Source organism: Filicampus tigris, chromosome 1 (assembly GCF_054856515.1).
Source record: "Filicampus tigris isolate MCC_2025a chromosome 1, RoL_Ftig_1.0, whole genome shotgun sequence".
Lineage (NCBI taxonomy): Eukaryota > Metazoa > Chordata > Actinopteri > Syngnathiformes > Syngnathidae > Filicampus > Filicampus tigris.
In genome coordinates this window covers 21,418,140-21,442,728 of record NC_141217.1, presented here as the reverse complement: position 1 = coordinate 21,442,728, position 24,589 = coordinate 21,418,140, and the positions used below count along the sequence as shown (strand labels likewise).

At 39.8% G+C, this 24,589-nt stretch overlaps 3 protein-coding genes and 1 long non-coding RNA gene across 10 annotated transcripts in view; 2 read left to right on the top strand and 2 right to left on the bottom strand.

Annotated features, from left to right (window-relative positions):
- Positions 1 to 2,236, bottom strand: part of LOC147153244 (uncharacterized) — a 138,388-nt gene extending 136,152 nt beyond the window's left edge. For all 4 annotated transcript variants that reach the window (XR_015086256.1, XR_015086258.1, XR_015086257.1 and 1 more), the window contains exon 1: positions 1,977 to 2,236. This is a non-coding gene — a long non-coding RNA (uncharacterized LOC147153244). The remainder of the gene's footprint in view (positions 1 to 1,976) is intronic.
- On the top strand, positions 1,917 to 19,093 carry tmdd1 (transmembrane and death domain 1). 4 transcript variants are annotated; one of them, XM_086026324.1, is made up of 8 exons: positions 1,917 to 2,109; positions 2,197 to 2,279; positions 3,360 to 3,443; positions 3,638 to 3,784; positions 4,441 to 4,560; positions 7,323 to 7,457; positions 9,172 to 9,398; positions 12,870 to 19,093. In XM_086026324.1, the coding sequence occupies exons 3-8, from the start codon at positions 3,365 to 3,367 to the stop codon at positions 12,915 to 12,917; spliced, it is 756 nt and encodes a 251-aa protein (XP_085882450.1). In that variant the 5' UTR covers positions 1,917 to 2,109; positions 2,197 to 2,279; positions 3,360 to 3,364; the 3' UTR covers positions 12,918 to 19,093. The 4 variants fall into 4 exon arrangements, with proteins under 4 accessions (XP_085882450.1, XP_085882440.1, XP_085882459.1 ...); XM_086026314.1 differs by having other exon boundaries at positions 1,917 to 2,279; XM_086026333.1 differs by having other exon boundaries at positions 1,919 to 2,279; positions 3,641 to 3,784.
- Positions 12,898 to 24,589, top strand: part of rapgef3 (Rap guanine nucleotide exchange factor (GEF) 3) — a 51,396-nt gene continuing 39,704 nt past the window's right edge. Inside the window, exon 1 of the mRNA XM_086026302.1 lies at positions 12,898 to 13,027. The gene's annotated coding sequence lies outside the window, so the exon portion shown is untranslated. The remainder of the gene's footprint in view (positions 13,028 to 24,589) is intronic.
- On the bottom strand, positions 16,738 to 20,416 carry slc48a1a (solute carrier family 48 member 1a). Its single transcript, XM_086026354.1, has 3 exons — positions 19,951 to 20,416; positions 17,965 to 18,132; positions 16,738 to 17,894 (listed from the first exon to the last, which is right to left on the bottom strand). The coding sequence occupies exons 1-3, from the start codon at positions 20,078 to 20,080 to the stop codon at positions 17,758 to 17,760; spliced, it is 435 nt and encodes a 144-aa protein (XP_085882480.1). The 5' UTR covers positions 20,081 to 20,416; the 3' UTR covers positions 16,738 to 17,757.

Here is a 24,589-nt window from a genome sequence, read left to right as displayed (position 1 = left end):
TATGTATTATGTTTGTACTGTAACTTGTATTGTGCATACCTTTTCATACATTATAGGCACATATAGATGCAGTATTAGAGATAGATAGATAGATAGATAGATAGATAGATAGATAGATAGATAGATAGATAGATAGATAGATAGATAGATAGATAGATAGATAGATAGATAGATAGATAGATAGATAGATAGTCGATTTATCTTTTTTTCGTTAAGAATGAATACAATTACGTACTACCTGTTGACGAAAAATATTTCACATTTTTATTTAACATTTGTCTGACCATTTCAGAACACACTGTGAAAACACTTATTAAATCAAAGGCAAAGGTATAGTGGTACAACAAACAATACATACAGTACATTTCTTATGAGGTACCTAGTTCTTTTTTTATTGTTAATCTGAATACACTAGCAGAAGAATCAAAGTTCGACTTCCTTACGATTTTGATTAAAGTTTACCAAACAATGCTTCCTTTCCTCCTTATACGCCACCCACACTCTCAGTCATTTTCCTTATACTCAGAACCTCAAAATCTCAAGCGTAAGGCTTGGCCTGCAGAACCAATCTTGCGCAATTTAGGCAAATGGAGCATCTTAGCAATTTAATATATGGCCTTGCTGCAGCCCTACACAGTGATGCTACTAAGCCTAAATTGAGTGATGCATCCTGTGTGCCCATTGCTGTAGTCTTACACAATCCTGCCGTGCTGCTACGGTAATCTGCTTTTCTGTCAGCTCAGTGTGTAATAAAACTGTATATTTGTGGTTTTGGATTTAAATAAAGCAACGTGCTTTCTTTGTTTGAAAAAGGGAGATGGTAACTGATTACATTAATTCCGCCACTGTGCAGACTTGGCCTCATCACATGGAAGAGGCTCATAACAAATTGTATTTATCACACATGCTCATCCAGAAAACTGAATATATAACACTTTGTTGCTACAAGAAGACAAAAACATAACCAAGTGCACACATACATAATGTAAATTCCATCAGCACTAATAATGGTGGCATCTTTAAGCAAGCACTACTCAATTTAATAAAAAAAACCCTTCACCAGTTACGACAACACATTTATCTTAAATGTGTTTTTTTATCCTTGTGTCATTCTTTTGAATAATTCATGTGCATAGATTGACTTGATGACTATGTGTAAATTATTAAATTCCAGCCACCTATTTTCTGTCTACCGTTTATCCTGTTTAGGGCCACAGGCATAAGATGGAGCCTATCCCAGATGACTTCCAGTGAAAGCTTGACTATATCGAGAATCGGTCACCAGTCAGTCACAGGGTACAAAATCTAACCTCCTTGAGATCTGACTACTCCACACAGATTCAAGTTACATTGAGTCTGATACAGCACAGCAAATATAAGTCGGCAACAAAATAGACTAGTGATTGTCAAAGTCTGGCTCCCTCTCGAGCAGGTTGACGAACTTATTTTTTGGCAAATCATGTGTGTTGACTTGTTTTTTTCAAATTGTCTTCACTACATATGAGATATTGCAAACGTTTGTTACCACTAACTGGCGTGGATAGATGAACAATGATACGATATTTATCGTAGTTATGATTTTAAGATTACAGACGATTAACAATAAACAAATAACAATTAAATTAAATTGTTTAATGAGTCGAAGGATTTCGCATGACAATAATCATCCAGTGGCACACTGGTTAGGAATTAACTGAGGTGGTCACAGATGAATATATACGGTCAGAATGTATTCACAATCATCATATTCACTTCCTTGAATAATAAATTGTACACACTGTGTTAAATGTCTTTTTTGAGGATTGCCGTTGACACTCTTCAAACCACACCTGAAGCTCGCGTCATTGTGTATCAATCCCCCTCAACAAAACTTCAAACATACGACGCAGCAGGCGAATCAAGACCAGACTTTTTTTTTCCAATAAGACCAAACAAATGACGACAGGTTGACATTGCAACATAAAGACAATACTTACCAAAATTAACTTTGGAAATGTGTTAGGAGACCGTGAAACGTCATAAAAACGTCAACCCTTCGCCATAAAGTACCTTAACTGCAGCATGCAAGGACTTTGCGAGCCTCTGCAGTAGGAAACTATGATTTGGTCGGTAAGTCTAGACAATAGCAGACTTCAGAAATGGCAACATGCTAAATGTAGCCTAAGAGTTCGATAAAACATGCTATAAATTTGTCAGAATAGGAGATGAAAGGTGCAGAGAAGAATAAAGTAGGCCAAAAGAGTCGAATCCAGAGCTCATGGATGAACGGTGATTGACAGGTGAAAGCAACTTTTTTTTATCCATACAGCAAATTTTTTCTATTCATAATTGAATAAAAGTGAGATAAAAGGCAGATGAACTTTGTACCCATGGTCCGCTATTGATTTTTTAAGTGTAAAATATGAGTAATTTGTTTAATCATAAAATTGCATTTCAAATCCATTATTGCAAAATTTCATATTGATTCAATTAAGAGTTGATCAAACAATTAACAAAAAAATGAATTTAACAATCTATCACAGTGAATTAGTTACAGACAGAACCAGTAAATAATGATCAAGTTGATCATACAAAGTATACATATGTATCCACTATCTGTAACATTTTTTTTATTTGATGGTGTGCTGTGAGATTTATCAAACTTAAAATATGTGCCTTGGCTCAATAAAGGTTGGGATTCACTGATTTAGAGTATAAGGCTCGTCACAAATTCCCTACAATACCATTAACTTAATCCATACAACCAAATCATAGTAAAAGATTCAGAATAAAATAGAGCTGCATTTAAAATAAAATTATTAAAACACATAGAACACAAAAGCAGAATTGAGATCAATATTGATTTTTCCAAGGCATGTTTTTGATGCACATTAAGCTTAATGCTAGTAACTCGAGGGATACAATCAAACAGATTTCTGTTGTTAAAAAGTTGAGCCCGAGAAGGAACCCCATTACATTTTTGGCACAGATACAAATAAAGGTACAGATATGTACATGAATTTTGCCAATTCTCGATGATTAATTGCTGAAACTTAGCAACAGCCGTGAACCATACAATTTTGTCTTTATGTGGTCAAATTCTTAGCGGAAGTTTTAGTTGCCGATGTAGCTAATGAGAACCAGATTTTTATTCTTTGGCTTTCGACTCACCATGTGAATCGGAATTGTTTTCATGTTTTTTTGTGATTACAATTTTTTTTTTAACTCTGTTTTGTATGTCTGATTTTCACTTCATGTACAGTACTTCGTTCGTATTCAGCGGTGGTTGTTTCTGAAGTGCGCTATAAATAAAGTTGAGATGACGTGTGAATCACTGATACTTTTTAAATCATAACCTTCACATCTGGTTGTTCTTTCAGCTGCCATGCAATTCTGGAAATTTGGTTTGTTCTTGCTCCTTTTTGCCCAAACTTTGGCACTTAAAGTGGAGGAGGAGGACGCAGGTGTGAGTTTGTGAGAACATGAGCCACTCGCATGCTAATAGTAATAAGTGTTTAAGCCTGGAAAAATGTGCTGCATGCTAACTTGCTGATTGCCCCGTTGATAACTAAAGTAGTGTGCCAACAAGTACACCTTTGAGATGGTGATGAACTGGATCAATGATCGTCTATAATCAGTGCACGGTGTGGCTGTTCAGTAGCTGAGGACATCGGTGTCCATCAGCTGGAGCGTCTGCTGGACCTGCTTGCGCCTTCTGATTGTGAGGACCTCCTGGTTGCACTCTCTAAATCAGAAGAAGAAATCACGATGCGTATTGTCAAGAGGGACACCTCTTCACTTGAAGGTCAGCACTCAACTGCTTTGACTAAGAAAATAACCACAGTTCGAAGACACTGCACTTTGGGACAGACCTTAAATCTGTTCGCATATGGATACAATGTTTCCCCTAGGAAGGCAGCACAGTGAAGTAGTGGTTAGCACTTTGAAATGCCGTTTGGGTTTAAGCTCAGGCCCTGCCGAGGACAGTCTAAAATGCTTAATAGAAAAAAGCTTAACATCGCTTAATGTTAGAAAACAACGACCAATCGTCCCCAAAATTCATGTTAATAATTTATTGTTATAACTGTCTTCATTTGTACTTTATGTACAACACGTTTTTATGCAGCTCTGGTTGTTGTTAAAGTGCCCTTTAGAGTCGAGTCGCTAGTACATTGATGTCTTCTGTGACATGCATGCATGATGGCTATCCACCTTTTGTAATTCTGCAAGTGTTGCAAAAAAAAAAAAAAGTCACAAAAAAGCAAAACTCTTAAGATTAATAAGCCTGTTGAGATTTGTTGAGGTCTGGTGTGACATCTTACAGGACAGCGTTTTGAACTCCACTTTAGAGGAGAAAGTCTTTTTACAACTTAAGGGACATCTGACTTGAGAGGTTCTACTGTATCAAAATTCATCCAGTGAACTTTGCGAATAAGCCCCACATATTTTGTGTTCCACCAGAAAGATTGGCGAAGTGTCGTAAGGACGTGACAGAGAAGCTTCAGAAGAACCGTCCGGAAATAGACAATGATCGACTCATTCAGGCCTTGCACCACATCGGCAGAGCAGACATCGCCATCGGTAAGAGTTTGCAAAGCCCTGGAGAAATTACCCAATTTCAATTCATTTGTCTGAAAATTATTAGTAATTTGTTACAAATGTGTCTTTGTTCATTTATCTATGGCAGCAACGTATAGTGAAGGAAAGAACAATAAAATGCTCTTCCACTATATGGTAGATGATAAAATAGTTTGCAACAGAATAAGCCATCTCTTCTTGCAAGTACATTAAAAAAGATTAATCCCGATTATTTTTGGTTAATACTGAAAAAACAATTCATAAAAGTGAGTATTCATTGATTTCAAATATTAGTATTCATTCATTAACCAAAACCCAACTGCTCAAAACTACTATACCTCATGCTATTCATACCTGCACGTTGAACTTTTGTCAAGTACAAAATGACCTTGTTAATTTCATGTGAAATTCCGCTAGCATTTTCATTATGCAGCCTTTGCTGCATGCGCATCTTTGTACACATTAACACCATGAATAAGCATCTTCTGTATCACTTTATCATATTAATTTCATCTTATTGGGATATTTTTATTTTCACAAATCAAGGGACTTAACTGGGCTAAGCTGGGACCTCAGATACCGTATTTCGTGCCATATCATATGGAAATTCCATGAATTCTTGAAAATTCAACGTTAAATATAATTTGAACGAACAACCAGATAATAAATTACAAAGTAAAGAACAACCAGATAATAAATTACTAACAAAGTTTAAAAAAAAGGCAAAAATTATAGCAATAAAAAACAATGAATGAAAATAAATACCGTCCGTTCCTGTATGCTGTGCGCGAAGTGACTTCTTAGGGGCAGTGTGGTGCCATGCATGCATGGAGATGGAGAGCACACTTAAAATGAGTTAAGAGGAGTAGTAGAACAGCATTGTGATTGCCCTCTATTAACTCATTCAGTACCAGACATTTTCAGGCCCTCTTTTACCCTAATGTTTGAAAAAAAATTGAAAAAAATATATAAATAAATTCCTGGGATTTAATGTCTGGACTGTGAACATACAAATGTCTTTGGGATTGAATGAGTTAATGTAACTCATTTTTCACAAATTAGAGAATATGTGAATGTGAGTATTGTTATATTACCTGTATGTGTAAATATTTATATTTTTGAGGGGATATCATCTTAAAGCACAGAATCACATACCTGTAGCACATGTGCTGCACAAGCAACTTGCAAACAAACTGCATACTCTGCACATTTATTGTTTTTATTGTTTTTTTCGATAGCAATGTTTTTATGATCGTGAATAACCAAAATCGTATTCACAATTAAATTGCTCTGCCCAACTGTGAGATGTTTCTAAAACTGGTACCTTTGCTCAATAAAGGTTGGGAAACTCTGCCATTGGGTTGATGTTAGGATTGGGAATGGTTTGGGGGTTAAGAAGGCTAGCTGTCTGGATTAGGGGTGTGGTTAGTGGCAATAGGGAGGATTTACTGTCATACGATGGGCCACGGTTATCAACCAATCATCTTCAAACTAACTGGTGTTCTAAAAAGGAAGATTTTATCAACTGATGGTTTTAAAACTAATTACTGTCCCATGGATAAGTATGTTTGGGTTTGAATGACATATTCACCCCTTAAAATGAATTATATAATAACAGTTCACAGTAAAGGAGATGATTAGCTGCTAAAGGATAGGATCTGAGTCGTAAAATTGTTGCCTCCAGAACTGCGCATTCTGTTATTCATGAGTGCTTTGCCTCTAACATTTCATAGCGTCATTTTGGATTGCTTTTATGATAGCCTACTGATGTAATAAGCTTCAAATAAAAAGGTTTGACTTTGTTTGTACAATGTAGTGTTGATAACAAACCTCACAAGGGGAAATCACAGCATGTCCCTCGACAAACGCAAATTGGAACAAAGCCTGATGTGACTGCTCGGCGGTTGTGTTTTTACAAGCGCTTCTTTAATCTGGTCAAGAATATCTCCTTGAAGACTTTAAACAGCGGCATATAATTGCTTCAATATGTCGTGATTGGTTTTAATTGGAGCTTCAGAAGTGGCATATTTTTTGCACACTGCCAGTTTCTGGCATGTGTTGTCGTCCAGTGTGGCCGAGACGAAGGTGTAAATGATCTGACGGAGGACTCGGTGGAGTTGACACGAGCCACTGAGGAAACCATCTGCTCCTTTCATCAGCAAAAGGGAGGCGGTGACAAGGCGAGGCACGAGGGAGATGGTGGCATCTTTAATGAAAAATGTGGAGTAGATGCAGAATGCACCAAATATGAAACATGATCGATTTCGGATCTAAAGAGACATCCTTTCATATTAACATTCATGCACGGCGGCCACATTTATGATAGAACTTGTTACAATCATGGGAGGAAAGTAGACACCACATGTCGTGCCAGCGCAAGGCTCACTGAGCGTGGACGTGCCCACTTCAGTTGTTTAGGACCTGCATGTGGCTGCTTCGCCCACGTCAAAAAACACTTCTGCGCCCCATCTTGTTAACGCTGTGAGTGTGTGACACGCACACGACACTTTAAAGAAATGGGTGTAGCCGCCTGGATTGCCCATGATTGAAGTGGCCTGCGATCACTCCTGGCAGTTGCGCAGACCTCCCTCTCTCAGATCCACTGGCCTGCTCTCATCTATGAAATTACCCACACCGGGTCTAATTCGCCTTCAGAGTTGCGCTGCGCACCTTGCAGGATTTAGGCCGTTCACGAAATAGAGCCTTAATGTTACATAAATTATCTTTGGGCATTTCAGTCAGCATGTTTTGTTTTTCCCTCTCAGAGCTGGGCAAGAACATCAACCAGGATACAATTTTAAACTTGATACGGTATGCCGAAGGCTATCATGAGTATATCAAGTCCATTAGCATCCAAGAGGCAGAACCGGAAACGGGTGAAAAGAAAAGACAGAAAAGAGGTGAGTGATTTTGCATTAAGCGAAATGGCAGCACTGCCTCACAGGCAGACGACCCTGTTGGGTGTTGCTTACATGAATCTGCATAAATGCAGTGCAACCTCTGAGGTTGATGAACACAATCCATTTGGGGATGCTGGTTGACCTCTGATTTGTTAAAAATAGCTAATTTAATCATAGGAAATAATAAAAAGAGATAATCCGGGTAAATGCATCAAGATAAAAAAACATTATTAAATCTACAGGCAATGTTTTTAATAACATTCCCAACAAGCAATACGAGTAGAAGCTCATCACTGTAGATTGGAAATGTACGTCACACAACTTAGTTTCTACACCCCTTTTGGATTCAAGGATTTTCCTAACTTTTGGAATAAGCCTTTTGTGTCAATGGGGTGGTACGGATCCATTTCCAGCTCTTACTCGTACCGCATCACTGCCTTTCTCAGCTGGATTGTGCGGAGTGTCACTACAGTATGCCAGTGTATTATTACAGTATGAAACTATGTAACCGAGAAAAATAAAAATTATATTTGAAAAGGCGTATCCCTGATATGTAGCATGCGCGTTTTTTTAACACAATGAGTCTACCGCCTTCCAAATGTGGGCTCATTAGCATAAAAGATGCATTAATTAATTGCATTGTAACCTAAAACTGATTCATGGAGAACAATGCATCCAAGTATGCACATATGGATGTAACGAAGGGCTTCGGTGGTTATCCTCCCTTAATAAATGACAAACTGCAGAATGTTTCTCTGGACTCCAAAATGTATTACTCTTATGGTACGTTCACACTGCAGTGCATGGTGCCCAATTCGGATTTGTTAAATCTTATTATTCACAAAACTATACTATTAATGATTCCACACGAGTGTGTGTGTGTATGTATTTACAAATGATCTAAAACGTAGACTAATCCAGTGATTTTCAATCAGTATGCCATGAGATATCATCAGGTGTGCCACGGAAAATTATCCAATGTCAATTATTTTGACAAAATCATTTTCGAATAACATTTTTTTTTGTTAATTTGTTTATGCCAACCACATATAGTAACAGGCAAAACAATCTACTAGGGCAACTCTTCTACTAGAAGAGTGAAGGTACATAATTAACTTGTACTGGATATATACTTTTTGTAAATCGTTTTGCCAAGTGGTGTGCCTTGATTTTTTTTTTCCGAAATGAAATATGTGCATTGGCTCAATAAAGGTTGAGAAACACCTTATCTACATTCCCCAATTTACATTCTAGCACCTCCAAACAGAAATTACATTGAAGACATGAGGAGATTGACAGAGGAGTGAGGGGAGAGGAGGTAGAAATGTTATGAAATACGTCTGGGTTGGATTTTTAAAAATGTGAATTTTAATGTTCACTTTTCATGAATAAATCAGATACGTACATGTCACATACGGGGAAAAAATCTGAATCAACATGCAGTGTGAACATAGCATGGTTCAGTTAGTGAACTTAGCCTATGTGTCAGTGAGATGCTAAATTAGATTTGGTGGCTGTGAGCAGTTACAACTCGTTACTTTACTCTTCACTGCAGTTTAGCTATTTCCAAGGAATTAAACAATGTAATCATCACTTGTCTATTTTGGCAATCCCCCGGGGAAACAATTTGAACTCGTCTAAAACTGCTCCTCCAAACATCTCACGCCTTTGTGCCTAACTATTCATTATCTGCATGTGTGTGGGTATGTGTTAGCGTCCGATTTGACTTGGCGTGACCTCGATCTTATTGTGGAGCGGCCCCCAGTCTCTGCATACTCCACGGGCCCTTTGGACGTGGCACTCCCTCTTCTGTATGGCATCCTGTTGGGCTTCGGGGGAACTTTACTGGCTGCCGTCTCCACACTCTACATTGTCTTGCGTATCTCACGTCGGAGCCAGAAGAGACGTCGACCCAGGTTTAGCTGCCTCCCCAGTTATGAGGTAATGATTGAAAATTGAAAATTAGTCAAGGCTATTCTTGACTTGAGAGTGACTGGACAAACTGAAGGTGATATGTACTATACTACTCAATATTGTAAATAAAACAGTTCCAACAGGAACGTCATTAGTGAAGCGGCGTTTTTTTGTACAGTGTGTTGCAAGGCTGCTGAGTGTTTTGGCTTTCCCGTGGGTTGGTGACTTGGGGCTGACAGATGCACTGGAACCGGGCCCTGGCGCAAAAGGTTGTTCCGGTGTTACTGTGATGGTGACGGCGACTTTGTGCCCGTCTGGCATGGAAGGGAACTAATTATGCATCCATGGCGCCTACTTTGTGCCAAGCCTGTAGATAGTTACATGGTCCTTTGAACTGTTAGAGGAAAGAACTTGATGCACTCGATTGTAGAAACTGGATTATGAATTTCATATACGTAAATAAGCATTGGATTGCAAAGGTCTCCCCCAAGGCCCACATCTCTGGACACACTATACTAATACTGTATGTTGACACTACAAAATTATTCTGACCTTTCAAAGATTCGTCAAATGCAGTTGATTCTTACCTAGAGTACTCTTGCTTTAGAGATCGATGACCTCTGAAAGTTTGAAAATTGTGAATGGTAGATTGGATTAGCATATTTGAACTTTATGTTAAGAGTCTTGCTTTGAACAGCTATCCTTAAATTAATCTGCTATCCCTAATGTAATGACAATTATTGAACAGTTCAGTGTTGGCACATTATCAGGCTAACCTGGAGATTTTTGCTACGAAACCCAAAAAAAGTTTGGAAAAGCCTATGAGACACTTGGATTTTGTTTGGGGTTAACCAGAGAAACTTCAATTGTGGCTGGTGGGGAGTCTGAATGTGATTGGTTAGTTTTGTTATAAGAGCGCACACTTGCGCAACCACAGTATTTCACGTGTTAATTTTTACTTCCCCCTCTAGAAATACATATTTTTTTAAATTCAATAAATGTGCCGATTATATAGGCCACATTAATGGCGGAACACGTTTTAAGGTGATCTATGATGTCCCCATTTTTTACATCGCAAAAACCTGGCATTTCATCAGGGGTGTGTAGACTTTTTATATCCATGGCATACCATGTCTATAATGTACAGAATACATCCTACGGACCATAGCAACATCCGTCATGACGACTGTCGTACACGCGATCCATCCTTTACATCATCCACGAATGAGGCCCATTCTATTTAGTGTGTACTGTGGATAACTTGTATTTCAGGTTTCACATCCATCGTACTTCCACCGAGGGCTACTACTGCATTTCATGTGTGCCATGGGCAATGTAGACAAATTGAAATAAGTTATGTCAACCAAGATTGACATACGGACGGACATGGTTGACGACTGATGTGTTGTGTGGACCAGCATTCCCCAAACTAAAAATGTGGGCCCACAAGCTAACAAAAATTACTAACAAAAATCACCCTTGTCACATTTCTTTGTAAAGTGGAAAAGACCAAAGGATAAAGAAAAAGAACTTCCAAGAAAAACAAAGCTGCATTTTAGAAACAACGGCCACAATCCTACTTGAAATATGGGGTTACCACTACAGATGATTCTCAAGCATCAAGCCTGCTCTGCGACAAGCTCGCACAGAAATGAAGCCTTCAAAACTGCTTTGACGCATGGAGTTGTGATCTGCGATAAAGACAAAAATATCCAGAGATTGCCAAAAAGCACAGAATTCCTTGCTTCCATTTACAACATCCTGTCTTTTTGAGGTGGACATTTCTGCAATGACGGCGACCAAAATAAAATGACATCATAGACTGGACATAAGTAACACACTTATGTCAACGAGTCCCATTGCCCCAAGACTGGACCAGCTCAATGAAGGGAAACAAATATTGGGCTCCCACTAATTACAACAGCTACATTCAGTGTAATGGTTAGTTGTATTTTGCATAATCCCATGACATCTTTACCTGCTGTGGGTTCACCGATGGGGAATAATGAGCTCTACGCTCCAACGACTTGCAGGTGCAACGCTAGGCCTGGATGATGCTTTTGTTCTTCAATTTAACTGAGTTGCAGCAGGAAGCTCCTCTTGGATGATGATGACAAAAATATCTTGACTTTCCAAACACAGAAAGTGAGCATTTTCACACACAAGTGGCTGCCACGCCGCCTTGTCAAATTCATCATTAAGGAGGCCGAGCGTCACAAGAGGCAGCCCTATTGTCATGCAAAGATGAAGCAGTTGCCGATGTCATGCATGATCAGAGAGAGAACCTTGACACTAAATTGACATTTACACTGGCAGACGGCATGCATGCCTCTCACCACCTGTCTATTTCCATGTAAAGTGCTTTCAAGATTTGTTTGGTTATTTGGTATGGTTATTTAACAGTTGGGGCAGCAGCTGCAACTCATCCAAGTGGACTCCGTGGAGGCCGTGTCCATCTCTTGTCATTCAAGGAGTCATGTATCTTGATAAAAATATAGAAAGACTGCAATTCCTGGATTTGAAGAGGTTGAGCGCTCTGCGGCCAAACCTCAAAGTGGAACCGAAGGCTTTAATTTCACCCCCCCTTCCATCTGCATCTTGATCTGCAGGGCCACTGAGGTGCGACAGTCCCTCCTCAGCAATCACTCATCCTTTGGTCAGTATATCTGGATCACAGGAAAATAGATCACAACATTTTTATAACTCCTTTTTGCCTTTCAAATATCTTTAAACTTTTGTCTTTCATGATCCTTGAGGTTGAAACTCAGTTCATTTTCTTCAAGGAGCGGCTAAGAAGATTTTAAAATTAAACCACAGTGTCATCCTGTGGTTATGTTCAGTCACTACAGCCCACCAAAAAATATGGAGTAGTTTGAAAGCATGTGATGTTTAAGAGGCCTCAATCAATACTGTAATTGACTAAAAGGGCCCCTGTGACGGTCCAAACATGGCACTTATTTTATACTTTTGGACTTTAAAATAAAATGTTTGCAAAAAAACAATCCCCCCAAAACACAACAGTAGTAAGTTTAGGCTTGCTTCCTGATGGTTTTTATCAGATTTTGGAACCCCCACTTTTAGGTCAAAATTACAACATGAGACTGACGTCAGCACCAAAACGATGCCAGCCCCATTGCCAGCACCCCCAAATACAGTCGACCTTACCAGAAAGGCTTGAGGAGTGTGATCTCACTGTAGTTGGAACACACCCTCCAGTCCCCTTTCTTAAAAGAGGGACCACCACCTCGGTCTGCCAATCAAGCGGAAGTAGTACTAGGTCAAATTAGGTGCCACTATTTTGGAGTCAGTCAGTCCTCCCTGAAGCGTCACCAGTTGGTCCAAAATGCTGCTGCCTGCCTCCTAGCCGGAGCTCGTAGGAGGGAGCAGATAACTCCAACTCTGGCGTCAATTCACTGGCTCTCTGTACATTTTAGTTCTTTTTAAGATTCTTTTGTTTTCAAATCTTTACATGGTCTCACCCCACCTTACCTCTCTGAGCTCCTCCAGCCCTACGCGTCTGCACGGTGCCTCAGGTCAGCGGACTAGACGCTACTAGACGCTACTGGAGGTACTGAGGACTAAGCAGAGGCTCAGAGGACTCGAGTCTTTTCCATTGCCGGTCCCTCTCTTTGGAATGACCTCCCGATAAGTGTTAGGTAAGCCCCCTCTCTGCCCATCTTTTAAACTTTCCTTTAAACACATTTTTATTTTATTCAAGCATGAGACTCAGCCTTGTATTAAGTTATTGTTTTAACTGTCTTTGCTGTTGTATGATAAATTTTGCTCCATATGCAGCACTTTGTTTGCAGCAGTGGTTGTTTTAAAGTGCTCTAGAAATATAGATAACACTTAACCTCCGCAGTGACTTTCAACTCAAAGTGTCACCGCAGAGGTTAAGCGTTTCCCATCCGACTTGAGGTGAGGTATACTGACTTGTCACCTGTCAATCACAAGACTAACATGCAGCCTTTACATTCACACCTATGAACAAATTAAACTAGTCTTTAAATTAAACTTATTTCAATTCTTTCAACAAGCACATTTTGTAAACATCCCAGATCATTTAGTTTTGAACAACACCAGTGTTGTTTTTGGCAGGCATTTTAGATTGTCTTAGTCTTAGTATTTTGGACGAAAATGCTTATTAGTTTTTGTCACATTTAGTCATTCCTATTAGTGATAGTTTGAGTCTAGTTTTAGTCGACGAACACTCAAAAGGTTTTGGTCTAGTTTTAGTCAATGTAAACTCGAAAAGGTTTTAGTTGACGGAAACTCTCCCAAAAAGTTTTAATCTAGTGTGTGTATATATATATATATATATATATATATATATAAAAACATAATATACAAACTCGGGGGGGGATCATAACATTTCCAAGCAAAAAGTGCCGGTATCGTATCGGTATTGGCCGATACTACCCTGTATTTCCCCAGTATCGCCCACCCCTAGTCTGTGTGCGTGAGCCAAGACGAATGGCCGCAGACATGTTCGTGTTTTGTTGTGCGGGTGTGTGCGACGGTGCGTGCGATTCGTGCGCCCTGCGCCCTGTGGGCGTGCCCAAACGAGGATAGGTTGCACCAGAATTGCATTTTTTTGAAAGACAGATAGTAACAATAGTAACGGATGTCATAAATTTTGAACGTCTGACGGACCACACGCTAAAATTAATGTACGTCATGTCATGTTTTCGTCCTCAAAGTTTAGCTCGTCATCGTCTCGTTATCGTAATGAAAAAAAGGGGCGAAAGCAACACTGAACACTTAACGTTTTTGAAAACATCAACACATGAAAGCCGATGTTTTTGATGTAGACCCAGTAAATTCTCGATCCAAAGAAAATGTACTTCTGTTGACACATTTATTTCCTGTGACATACTGGAATGAGACAACATGAATTCATAGTTACAGGTGTCAATGGCCCTCTTTCAAACAAACCAAAATGCTGACACTGCACAATTAGAATTTGTGATGGTTTCAAAGTGCTGCTCACCTCCTACCTCCAAATGTCTGTCCATGTGCAAAGAATTGAATGCTGCTGCTTTATCCACGTCAAACTCCTTACTTAGATTTAGGTGTCATTCTTGGAAGTTTTCATCCCCTCAAGATGAGAAAACAGTGATTCGTTTAGCTTCCTGATGGCAGTCTGCATCTGAATCTTAACAACAAACTCGTTTGCGATATTTCCTGGGCCGTCATCATGCAGGCCGCCCTCAAATATTTGACAATCCCCCATGACTCAACGAGCAGATACCCCCTGACACCACACCATTAGTCTCACTAATAGTAGCAAACCACCAGGCGTGTCAGTGAATTCAACTCATAAATCTCAAGGCTCAAATTACTGAAGGCGACCGTGTTAATTAAACCATCGCATCAATGAATGTGCAAGGGGTGGAAAATATGAAGCAGAGTCATTTGTGTCATTGTGTATGTTCATAGGAGAGGAAAAATATGCACATTAGACTCGAGCGCAGACACCCGCAAAAGTTGATTTATTTGTGCGATGACGTGGATGATGACGTCTAGTGTGACTAAGCAACAGCAACTATTGAATGGAATTTTTGTAAAGCATGTGGGACAGGTGTCGTGTTACAAGCGACATCGCCATGTACTGCTCTGGCATGTGTATTAGACTCGTTTTTATTTTGTAAATGTCATGCGAAATTCAAGGCGCGTGCATTTTTATCTGCTACCGCCACACCTTTGATGCATTGAATCTTTGCATACGCACCCCACACCAGGAACGTGGTGGCCATCGGGAAATTCGGGAGTAGTTTGTGATTTTCCCGAACGGCCGGTCGGACGGCCATCAACGGCAGCCATCAACACATATCATTGACGATTACATTTGATCGCGTGAACACCGCCGTCAACCATCCCCCCCGGACAGCCACATACATCTATAGTACCGCAGCGCACACTTTAGTCAGAAGTCGGAAAAAAACGACTTACCACCTTCGTCGAATGCAGCAAAACGCTGCTTACTTGCCGTCGCGGGAAGTGAGGCCACAGGCGGCCATCTTGCGTTGACACTTGCAAAGACCTCCAAACTTTAATACATTAATTTCTCTGTGGCGTTTTCATATTTTTTTCTGTCTCAATGGCAAAAACGCCACTAGTGTGTTGCATATGGTTGTACCCACAAGTTTGGGAGAAGCACTCCATGCACATTTCATCGGTATGAATTATTCTAAATTTTGTCTATAAAAAGTACATCACAAAGCGCTACTCTAAGATTTGTCCGCATCCAACAATGAAATGAAAGCAAAGCCTATCAGGACAAAATTTGCTGCTAAATTTGTAAACCCCAACCTCTGTAAGTCTCGATTCACAATACGGAGATAGACTCTGAATGGTCGATGCAAACAGTGAAGTTCATTCTGGAGATGCTCTTATAACTTCATACAGGGGTCCTAGCGTAAAACTCACACTGATAAGTGTTTTTAGTGAAAAAAAATAACACAAGTTGTCAGTACCAGTGGCAACGTAAAATAGCTGCCCTCTGCCTGCAGCCGAGAGGGGCCAATTGTTACTAAATATATAAATCCATGGAGACATCAGACTTTTGATGTTTTTCTAAAGCTAATTCCGCCTATTTTTCTAGCATAATGTAAGCAAGACATTTTCAATAACAGTCTTTTCCTTTAATATGATGTGAATCTCCAAATGAATGCTGCGAGAAAGAATTGCAAATGATTAAATTAAACGCACACTCACACGTCCAGTTAAGTGATGAGTGACTCGTGTAGATACAAATTCAAGCTGATGGTCACACAAGACTTGTAGTGGAGCCAATTTCCTGCTGAGAGGAAGCGGCGCACAGCAGCAGATGTTGCCAGAATACTTTCAAATGATTTGTTAATGGTCTCATAAATCCACCACCAGCACTCCGGCGGCAAACCTGTAAGCCTGCTGCTAGGCTAGAAGCGGCCTCAGCGTAGCAACATGCCTTAACTAGAAAGGCAATGAGTAGAGTGCAGATTTCCACCAATTTTTAACAGTGAATGACCTCTTGAAATTTGGGGCCGACGACAGCTTGTGCGATCAGCAGTGTGGGCTCTTGACAATAAGGCAGTACATGTCAATTAAGGGCCTTTAATGTGAAGGGACACACAAACAAAATAAAGCCTACTCACAGCCAGTTAACAACTGGCGCAACATTGAATGTGTAATTAAAATGCAACACAATTTAACAACATGCCTAACTGGGGGTCGACTATTGTTACATTTAACATACAACATTGTCAATCGTGTAATTGGTAAACGTAACAATTACAACACTAACCCCCAGTTAGGAACGTTTGTTAAATCAGTGAAGACGACGACCCTGTGGACCAAGTTAAATAAAAAGGCATTCAACTTTGTTGAGGAGAATAATCACTTTATTAGTGTGGGACAACATACATGGAATTAAGTAACGCACCTTTACGTGTGTACACTGCAGGGGTCTTCTACTCATTCGCAAAAACAGTTAAGATATTTTTAAATTATACATCTTCCAGCTCCCATCTTAAGCATTGAGTCAGACACATGAATTGCAGGCAAAACAACAAATATGATGGAAGTTGTGTTTGACAGTGAGGATAAGCGGTTAGCATAATGGATGGCTGTTTGCAAACAATAGCGTCAATATTAAAGTGCATTCAGCATTAAGTCTCTACATAAGAAGTGTGAGAGTGGGTCTCCCCCTGCTGGAGCTGAAAGGGAACTTGCACAGTGCTGCTCTGGTCACGCACACAAAAGGCGTACTGTACATAGAATTGTCCCAAACAATATACATTAAAATGCATGAAAGATGACTAGGGTCACATTTAAATATAGTAAGAAAGCAACTCAAAGAGTTTAATAAGATTAAAATGCATGTTTCTATACTGATCCAGCACAATTTATTTTTACACTTAAAACAGATAGGTTCTTGCAAAGACAATGTACAGTACTGCAGTTCTAACTTGTACCTCCACACTGCCTTCTTGTGTGACATTGCTCAAAATGTGCATGGTTTTTTGCTGTAAGCACTGAAAATGTGATTTTTTTTTTTAATTGCTGGAATCCAAATACCTGGGTCTCTTGGAAGCCTGCCTGTTTTAACTTTTTCAGTTTTTGGCCTCATTAAAATAGCCCCTTGGTTTTTCATATAATGGAGCAATGTATTTGATTAAAAATCAGCCAAGATGGTGATTTAAAAAATGTAACAGAAAGTAGCTTTGAGGTTGAGACTGGCGTCCAGGGGGAAAAAAAAAGTGTTAGCTACAACATAAATACAATGACATGCATGCACCTCCTGGTGGTCAAAGTCAGCGACTATTTCACCTACACAAATCCTTAAGTTCGGAAAAAAAGTCTTCATGGCCCAAGACGGAGAACCCTCAAAGTCTGTCGCACCCATCTAAAAATCGCTGAGGATGCTGATGTCTGCAAACTCCTGCCGATATCGAAACGAGTAGAAGACCAATAGGGAGGACCACTTGAGGGTGATGAAGCTCCACACGCACGACAGATACAGACTCCTCGGATCAGCCAAAGCTATGACACACAAACAAAATGTTCTTGCTAAGCTCCTTGCCCTTAACATAAGGACATGGAAGGCTCTTACATTGCTTCTGTGTGATGGCCAACGTCAAGAAGGTGATGAAGGCGGTCATGGCGAGTACACTGGAGAGCAAGCCGACACAGATGAAGAGCTTGAGACCTTTGAGCCATGTGCGCCAGTAGTCCTGAAGGTACATGATGTGTGTGACCAAAGACCAGAGAGCCATCACGCCTGTCAAGCACACAAGAACGCACATTAACTGGAAACATTTGGAAACAAGCCTGCTACGTCACATTTAAAAGGTACATTCTGTCATTTATGTATGACGTTATTTCACCACAACAGTGAAGCCCTGCTATATATAGGATTATCAATTACGACCAAATTATACAGCGGGTTAAGTAGGTTTGAGGTTTCTTTTTTTCTGACAATGATCTTATTCTAGAGAAGAGAGAACTCTTAATTCCACTGCTAATAAGAAGACAAGATGAATATCATTGCATTGTATATCGTTTTTTTTTTTCAAGCCAGTGATTCTCAACCATTGTGTCATGGAACATTAGTGTGCCGTGAGAGATCACGAGATGTGCCGCAGGAAATTATCCAAAGTCAATTATTTTTGACCAAAAAAATATGCATTTTCTAATTTTTGGGGTTTATTTATGCCAACCACGTATAGTAGCAGGCAAAACAAAATGTTCTTCCACTAGATAACAGGTGTATAGTGACCCTGTATAGCCATTTTTTTGTAAATCGTTCTGCTAAATGGTGTGCTGTGAGATTTTTTTCCAATGTGACATGTGTGCCTTGGCTCAGTAAAGGTTGAGAAACACTGCTTTAAGAAATTGTTTGCATTTTTAGTAGACAGGTGTGTCCGACATAACAGTTGCGTACTCTTGGAGTGGAGTACTGCGTTTACTGGAAGAGATGCAGCACCAGATGCCCCTTCAGTACCATGCTTTGCCATTTTAATATATGTTGGTCCCACAGAGCAGAGAGAATATACGCCTTGGAGTATACTTCTGTGCTTTATATGTGTTGCTGCCCCGTTTGTGTTCGGTAGCATTTGTTTGAATGTTTACAATTCTGTAACATTACGCTAATTTCTCAAGATTTCTCATAACAAAATTAGACAAAATTATATAGTTTGGTTGAAAAGCTTGGTGTATTAAATAAATTGTGAATAATTGTGCATTTCCTGTAAAAGTGTTTATTACCTTTTGAAGTACAGTTTCACGACATAAACTGTTTTATACTTGTAATTTTTAGTTCCTCATCGAGGCCTTTGACCAAAAACAACAATGAAAAACAACTTCCCCCAAAGACAAAACCTCTATGTAACACCAGACACTTCAGCTTTACAGATGCCATGTTTGCCACCTGGGCCCTTTGTGCAAAGACGGTGGGATACAAGGGCCCTGATTTTTTAAATAGGATAGCAAGGAGGGGTCAATTTATACAGGCATGGCAATGATTAGAGCAGAGGCCTCTATCTGAGGAAATAGTGTACATATTAATGCTCCACACAATGAATGGTACAAAAGTGTTTTTGAAACGTTTAATTCCACATCAACCCTAAGGAAATACCCCACATTTATTTGTAACGGTGCCTGCGCCAAAATTGATATAAATAGCACATCACTTCAAGTGGTTTTAGTAAACACAACAGACAACTCGGAACTGTTTTAAATTGTGAAGAAAATAAATACTGTCTCCTGTAATGGTGGATGGTAATTGTGCAATACAACCAGGGTACAAAAGTCATGCTGTGAGGAATGAAACAAGGCCAAAAGGCCATGATTGTGAGCAAGCTATTAACATTATCCTACAGACTTAGTAATTTAAAAATAATGACATTCTCAAATACATACCAACCTTTTATGTAACCGAGTATCCTGCCCTTGCTGTTTTCATTAGCATGCGGGCTACAGTACTTCCGCTAAGACACATTTTAGGAAGTCAGTTTACAGTTTTATCTTCTCAGGTCTTGGTTTATTACATAAAAGCTGACTGAATTCACGTCAGTCAAGTAAATCCACGTTTACGTACCTGAGAGGCCTCCCATAGCCGCCGTCCATGGCTGATGATAAACGATATTCCACACCAAAAACGCCGAAAGTCCAACCAGAGAACCAAAAGTAGCATAACCTATGCTGATGTATATCCTTCTGATGGCCATGTCGAAGTCGAACGACCGCCTCGGACGCGTGTGTAAAGAGAGAATGCACTGTTTACTTCTAAAAACACACTGCTAAGCCAGCTATATCGCCAGCTTACTTTATCGCAACATTATGTATGTCGATTGCCTAGATGCTAACGACGGGGTTCGGTGAATAACATGAACATAGCCTTGGGCGAACAGCCGGAGAGAGCCAAAGAGACGTTACGTTCAACGAAGAGAGCGATCAAATTAAACACCTATAAAGCGTCTTGGAATTTCGTGTAATAACATCGAACATGAGCAAAAGATGAGATGGCAACAACACAGCAGCAAGATGTAGATAAGACGGATTTCCTGTTGCCGCCACAAAGATGATACACTAAGAGCAAGAGAGAAATCCTCCATGCAGTCTTCGAGCATGAAAAGGCAAAATCAACTTCAACCAGTGCCCGTGTTGACATCGCCATAAAAAAGGCGGAAAATAGCGTGTTTCGTGAGATTGTTGCATTTAACGGTGGGTTTATGGTGGCGTTTTACTATCTCGGAAATAAAAGCTACATGTTTTACACAAAAAGAAAATCAACTTCAACCAGTGCCCGTGTTGACATCGCCATAAAAAGGCGGAAAATAGCGTGTTTCGTGAGATTGTTGCATTTAACGGTGGGTTTAAATTGGTTTATGATGGCGTGTTACTATCTCGGAAATAAAAGCTACATGTTTTACACAAAAAGAAAGAAAAAAAAACATGTTTTTTACACTATCCCCATACAGTACCAGTGGAGTACACACGGTTTTAGGTTTGACTATCTGAAATTGCAGTGTTGATATTGACGTCTTTCTGACTAGTAATTACATTTGAATAGGTAGAATTTTCATTAAAGGTCTGTTTTTGGCCAGTTGAAACGACAGAGATCAAGGAGTCACTCCCCATATTGCGGTTCACTTTTGCGGTCACACTATCGCACTTAAAGAAACATACGTTTTTGACCTTTATTAAAAAATGTTCATAACCCTTCTGATGAAACATCGACTTAAAACTGGTTGAATGGTACATTTGTCATGGCCTGTGGGCTCTGTATCGCTTTTACTGGCTCTAAGCAACTTTGAGGACGGTGGTGTGGAAATGAGTGAGGAAACCATGTGGCTCCAATCCGGCCACACAAATTACAAATGTGCTGACTGTTTTATGGCATATATCACTTCCCCCTTTCACCATTCGTTACAAAGAACGTAGTCAATTCTCACGTCTACCTGCAATTACTGATGTCAAGGCAGAAGCTGTAAAACAACCGAAGAAACAAAACGTTTTGACTGAAGAGACAAAAAGGAATCTACCTGGATAAAAGAACATTCAAGGATCAACATTGGCCCGGCTTTCAATCGCTGGCGTGAGCTAATAGATGAGGGATTTCTGAACATGCTGCATTAGCGCTGTAGCTTTCCATGCTCAAATCAAAATAATGCTACTATTAGGTATTGGAAATTAGCGCACAAGCAATGAGTAGCCATCAGCTTGATAATTCGCTTTTTCACGATACAACCAGCCACGCAACAAACAAACGAGTAATATAAAAAGAAAAAACAGCGATGATTGCAAACCTCAAATACACAGTTGAGTAAAATATATTGGAAACTGCTGTGGAAAGATAGCCATGCTGCAGTGTTTGGTGGAAGAGATGCCGACCGGTGTCATGATATTTCATTTTCGTTAGTGTGTAGCCGCAGCTGTCCACACATCTGACCACACTGCATACAAGTGTATAGTATTTACACTTCAATCAATTGATTCAATCAATTAGCACTAATGTAATGTAATGTAGTGTTAATGGTCAATTTCATGTGAAAAAAAGTTCAATGATCAAAAATATCACTTGACACCATAGCTGCACTTCAACGAGCCATGGCCGTTTATATTCCAACAAGTATTAATTATGGCAGTAACAACACCGAGCAGTGTCACAGCACCTAACCTCGAGCTGCAAAAAAATGCTACTCAAAGTTGCTCCTCAAGTGACGTCACTGATTTGTTCAAAGAAAAAGTTATTTTTAACCTTGCTAAAAATCATGGAGGAAATAAAAAATCGGCCAAAATATCAGGAAGAAAATTGTTGACTTGTACAAGTCTGGGTCACCATTTGGCGTAATCTCCAGCATTCATCAAAGAAAAAAAATTGTGTCATTTTATACAGTGTACTAAACTTATGGTTTCAACTGTAATTAAAGGTAATTTGAGCAAATTTATTTCACAAGTGTGTATGAAACTGGACAGTATCCAAGAAGCAGGTCTTTCTTTGAAAACGGTAGTGGACCCCTGCTAAAATACATTATCTCTAATGAAATCTAAAGTTTTTTTCAGTGAAATTGAGCATTTCCTTTTAATAATTTGTTTTGAAGAGTTTCTATGCCAGTGGGTCAAAATGTTAATATGAACCAGTTCGTGCTGCAAAAAAGGTGGGGACCAAAAAAAGTAAAGACAGAACCAATTTTATTCAACTTTAGTGGTGTATATTCCCCTCGACTGTTGTCCTGTTGTGTTTAATGCATGTTTGTTTTCTTAGCTTTAAATCAAGTTGCATGAGAGAAGCCGGCTTGTCCCCACCATGTGAAAGAAAATGCTTCATGCCCCCGAGGCTAACTCTCCACAGCCAATCAGCAGGAGGCCATTTACAGAAACTCTGCTCACACAGCCTTGTTTGTCTGGAGAATTAGCTTTCTGCCATAGAGGATGGAACCGAGGGAGAACTATTAAATAAAAAAGACATGAAAAACAAAAAGCAAGACAATTTGGAAACCTATGGACACGCGAAAGAATGTCACGAAGTCTCCTGCGGTGAGTCACTGACTCCCTTGTACTTTGATAAACAGATGATTTGAGTGACGTTAGCTACAAAATCATGTCATACACAGCAAATTTGCATCTTGGAGAGAAGTAAAATCAACTAAATTTGATTGTACATGTTCGACCATGACCCCACATAAGTTTTAGTTACCATAATTAAAGTAACTATTTTCTTAGGGTTGACCTTTGAAATTAGTTGAAGATAAGCGCTGGTCCTCCCAGTTACAGTAAATTAAAGTCTCTCATTTTTAGTTCAATTCATTGGAAACTCAATTCATTAACAATTATCAACACATTCGTGTTGTTATTTTAAATTATCAACACTTTGTATTGGGGGTCGCTGATGGTGTAGTGGTACACATGCCTGAGTTGTATGCGGGCAGCGTGGGATCGGTTCCTGTTCATGATGGTGTTGTGTGTGTGCCCTGCGACTGGCTAGCGCTACTGGATGGCGACCAGTTCAGGGTGTAGTCTGCCTTTTGCCCATAGTCAGCTGGGATAGGCTCCAGCACCTCCCTGCGACCCAGTACAGCTCCCATGTCAAAGTCAAGGCCCGCGAGAAGGTTTTATACGCCCACTGGGATGATATTGCTTTATTATTAGATCCGGCACGCAGCAAGCCGGTGTGGGTAGCAGATGTGATCGGGTCCTTCGCGCCTGCCGATGACGTCACTCTTTAAAATATATTGTAGCGTCTTCCAAGAGCACAGACGTAGTTTAATTATCACGTTTTCATTAGTCCAACCGGTTTCTGTCGGCCGCAGCCGACGCCAATACAGTACGACAACCGTTCAGTCAAAAAAGTGCAACGCCTCTACTCCGCTCCTTTCCCATCCAGCGAGCCGCGCGATGCATTCATCAACCTCGGAAACAACATAACTTGGCAAGACGCAAATTCGACCACAACAGAGATAACCCAATTCGTTAGACTATTTCTGTAATATATTTCTTGGCATCTATGTTTGCCTCCCCTGGCTGTTGTAGCGAACATTACCGCCATTTTTGTGAGGATCGTCCTTCGTCGTCTAAGTGCCAACTAAAGACTTCACGTCACTTTTCGTGGCTTCCAGAATCGGATTTTGGTGAAATGTTATTCGGAGTAAAACACGCTTTATTAAGAAATACTTCATGTTAGAAATCTCATGTTGTTTTATTATTAGTAATTGTTGGCATTTGATAAATTCATTAAGTTTCGATGTAGTGCGGAGATGTCCCACACTGTTACCAGGCATTGAACGCTCCTCGAGCGCTAAGTGTTGATAGCGAGAGTCGAAGTTTCTTTTCTTTTTCCTCTTTCGACACAGCCAGCTAGTAGTTTGTTCGTGCCAGCAAACTCAGTAGTTGCAGATTGCCCGTGTTTCACCACGTTTGTTGTTGTGTGTAAGTGTTAAAAGGTGAGTTTCATCATTTAGGTTCGTGTCAGTAACTGCTGTACATAATAGCCTAGATATATTCCCGTGAGTGATGTCACGTTGATGAACGCTAGTTAGTTATTTCGGCTAATATGCTAACTATTCTAGGATGAAACGTGTGAATGTGTATTGTTTGTATTGTTTGGCTGTTGTGTAATGTTTAGGCATATTGTGAACTAATGGGTGTGCATTGGATGATGTTGCTAGGTTATTCGTTGTCTTGCTAGATTATTCTTTGTCTGTGTTATTGCAGATCACAATAAATAGACGTGTCAA

What these genes read in the sequence shown, in the direction of transcription:
- tmdd1 (XM_086026324.1), top strand. Translation starts at nt 3,365, where the DNA reads ATGCAATTCTGGAAATTTGGTTTGTTCTTGCTCCTTTTTGCCCAAACT. An exon ending in AGTGGAGGAGGAGGACGCAG is followed by an intron (nt 3,444 to 3,637) that starts GTGTGAGTTTGT and finishes GTGGCTGTTCAG; the next exon opens with TAGCTGAGGACATCGGTGTC. An exon ending in CAGAGCAGACATCGCCATCG is followed by an intron (nt 4,561 to 7,322) that starts GTAAGAGTTTGC and finishes TTTCCCTCTCAG; the next exon opens with AGCTGGGCAAGAACATCAAC.
- slc48a1a (XM_086026354.1), bottom strand. Translation starts at nt 20,080, where the DNA reads ATGGCCATCAGAAGGATATACATCAGCATAGGTTATGCTACTTTTGGT. An exon ending in GGCTATGGGAGGCCTCTCAG is followed by an intron (nt 18,133 to 19,950) that starts GTACGTAAACGT and finishes TGTGCTTGACAG; the next exon opens with GCGTGATGGCTCTCTGGTCT. An exon ending in GGCCATCACACAGAAGCAAT is followed by an intron (nt 17,895 to 17,964) that starts GTAAGAGCCTTC and finishes TGTGTGTCATAG; the next exon opens with CTTTGGCTGATCCGAGGAGT.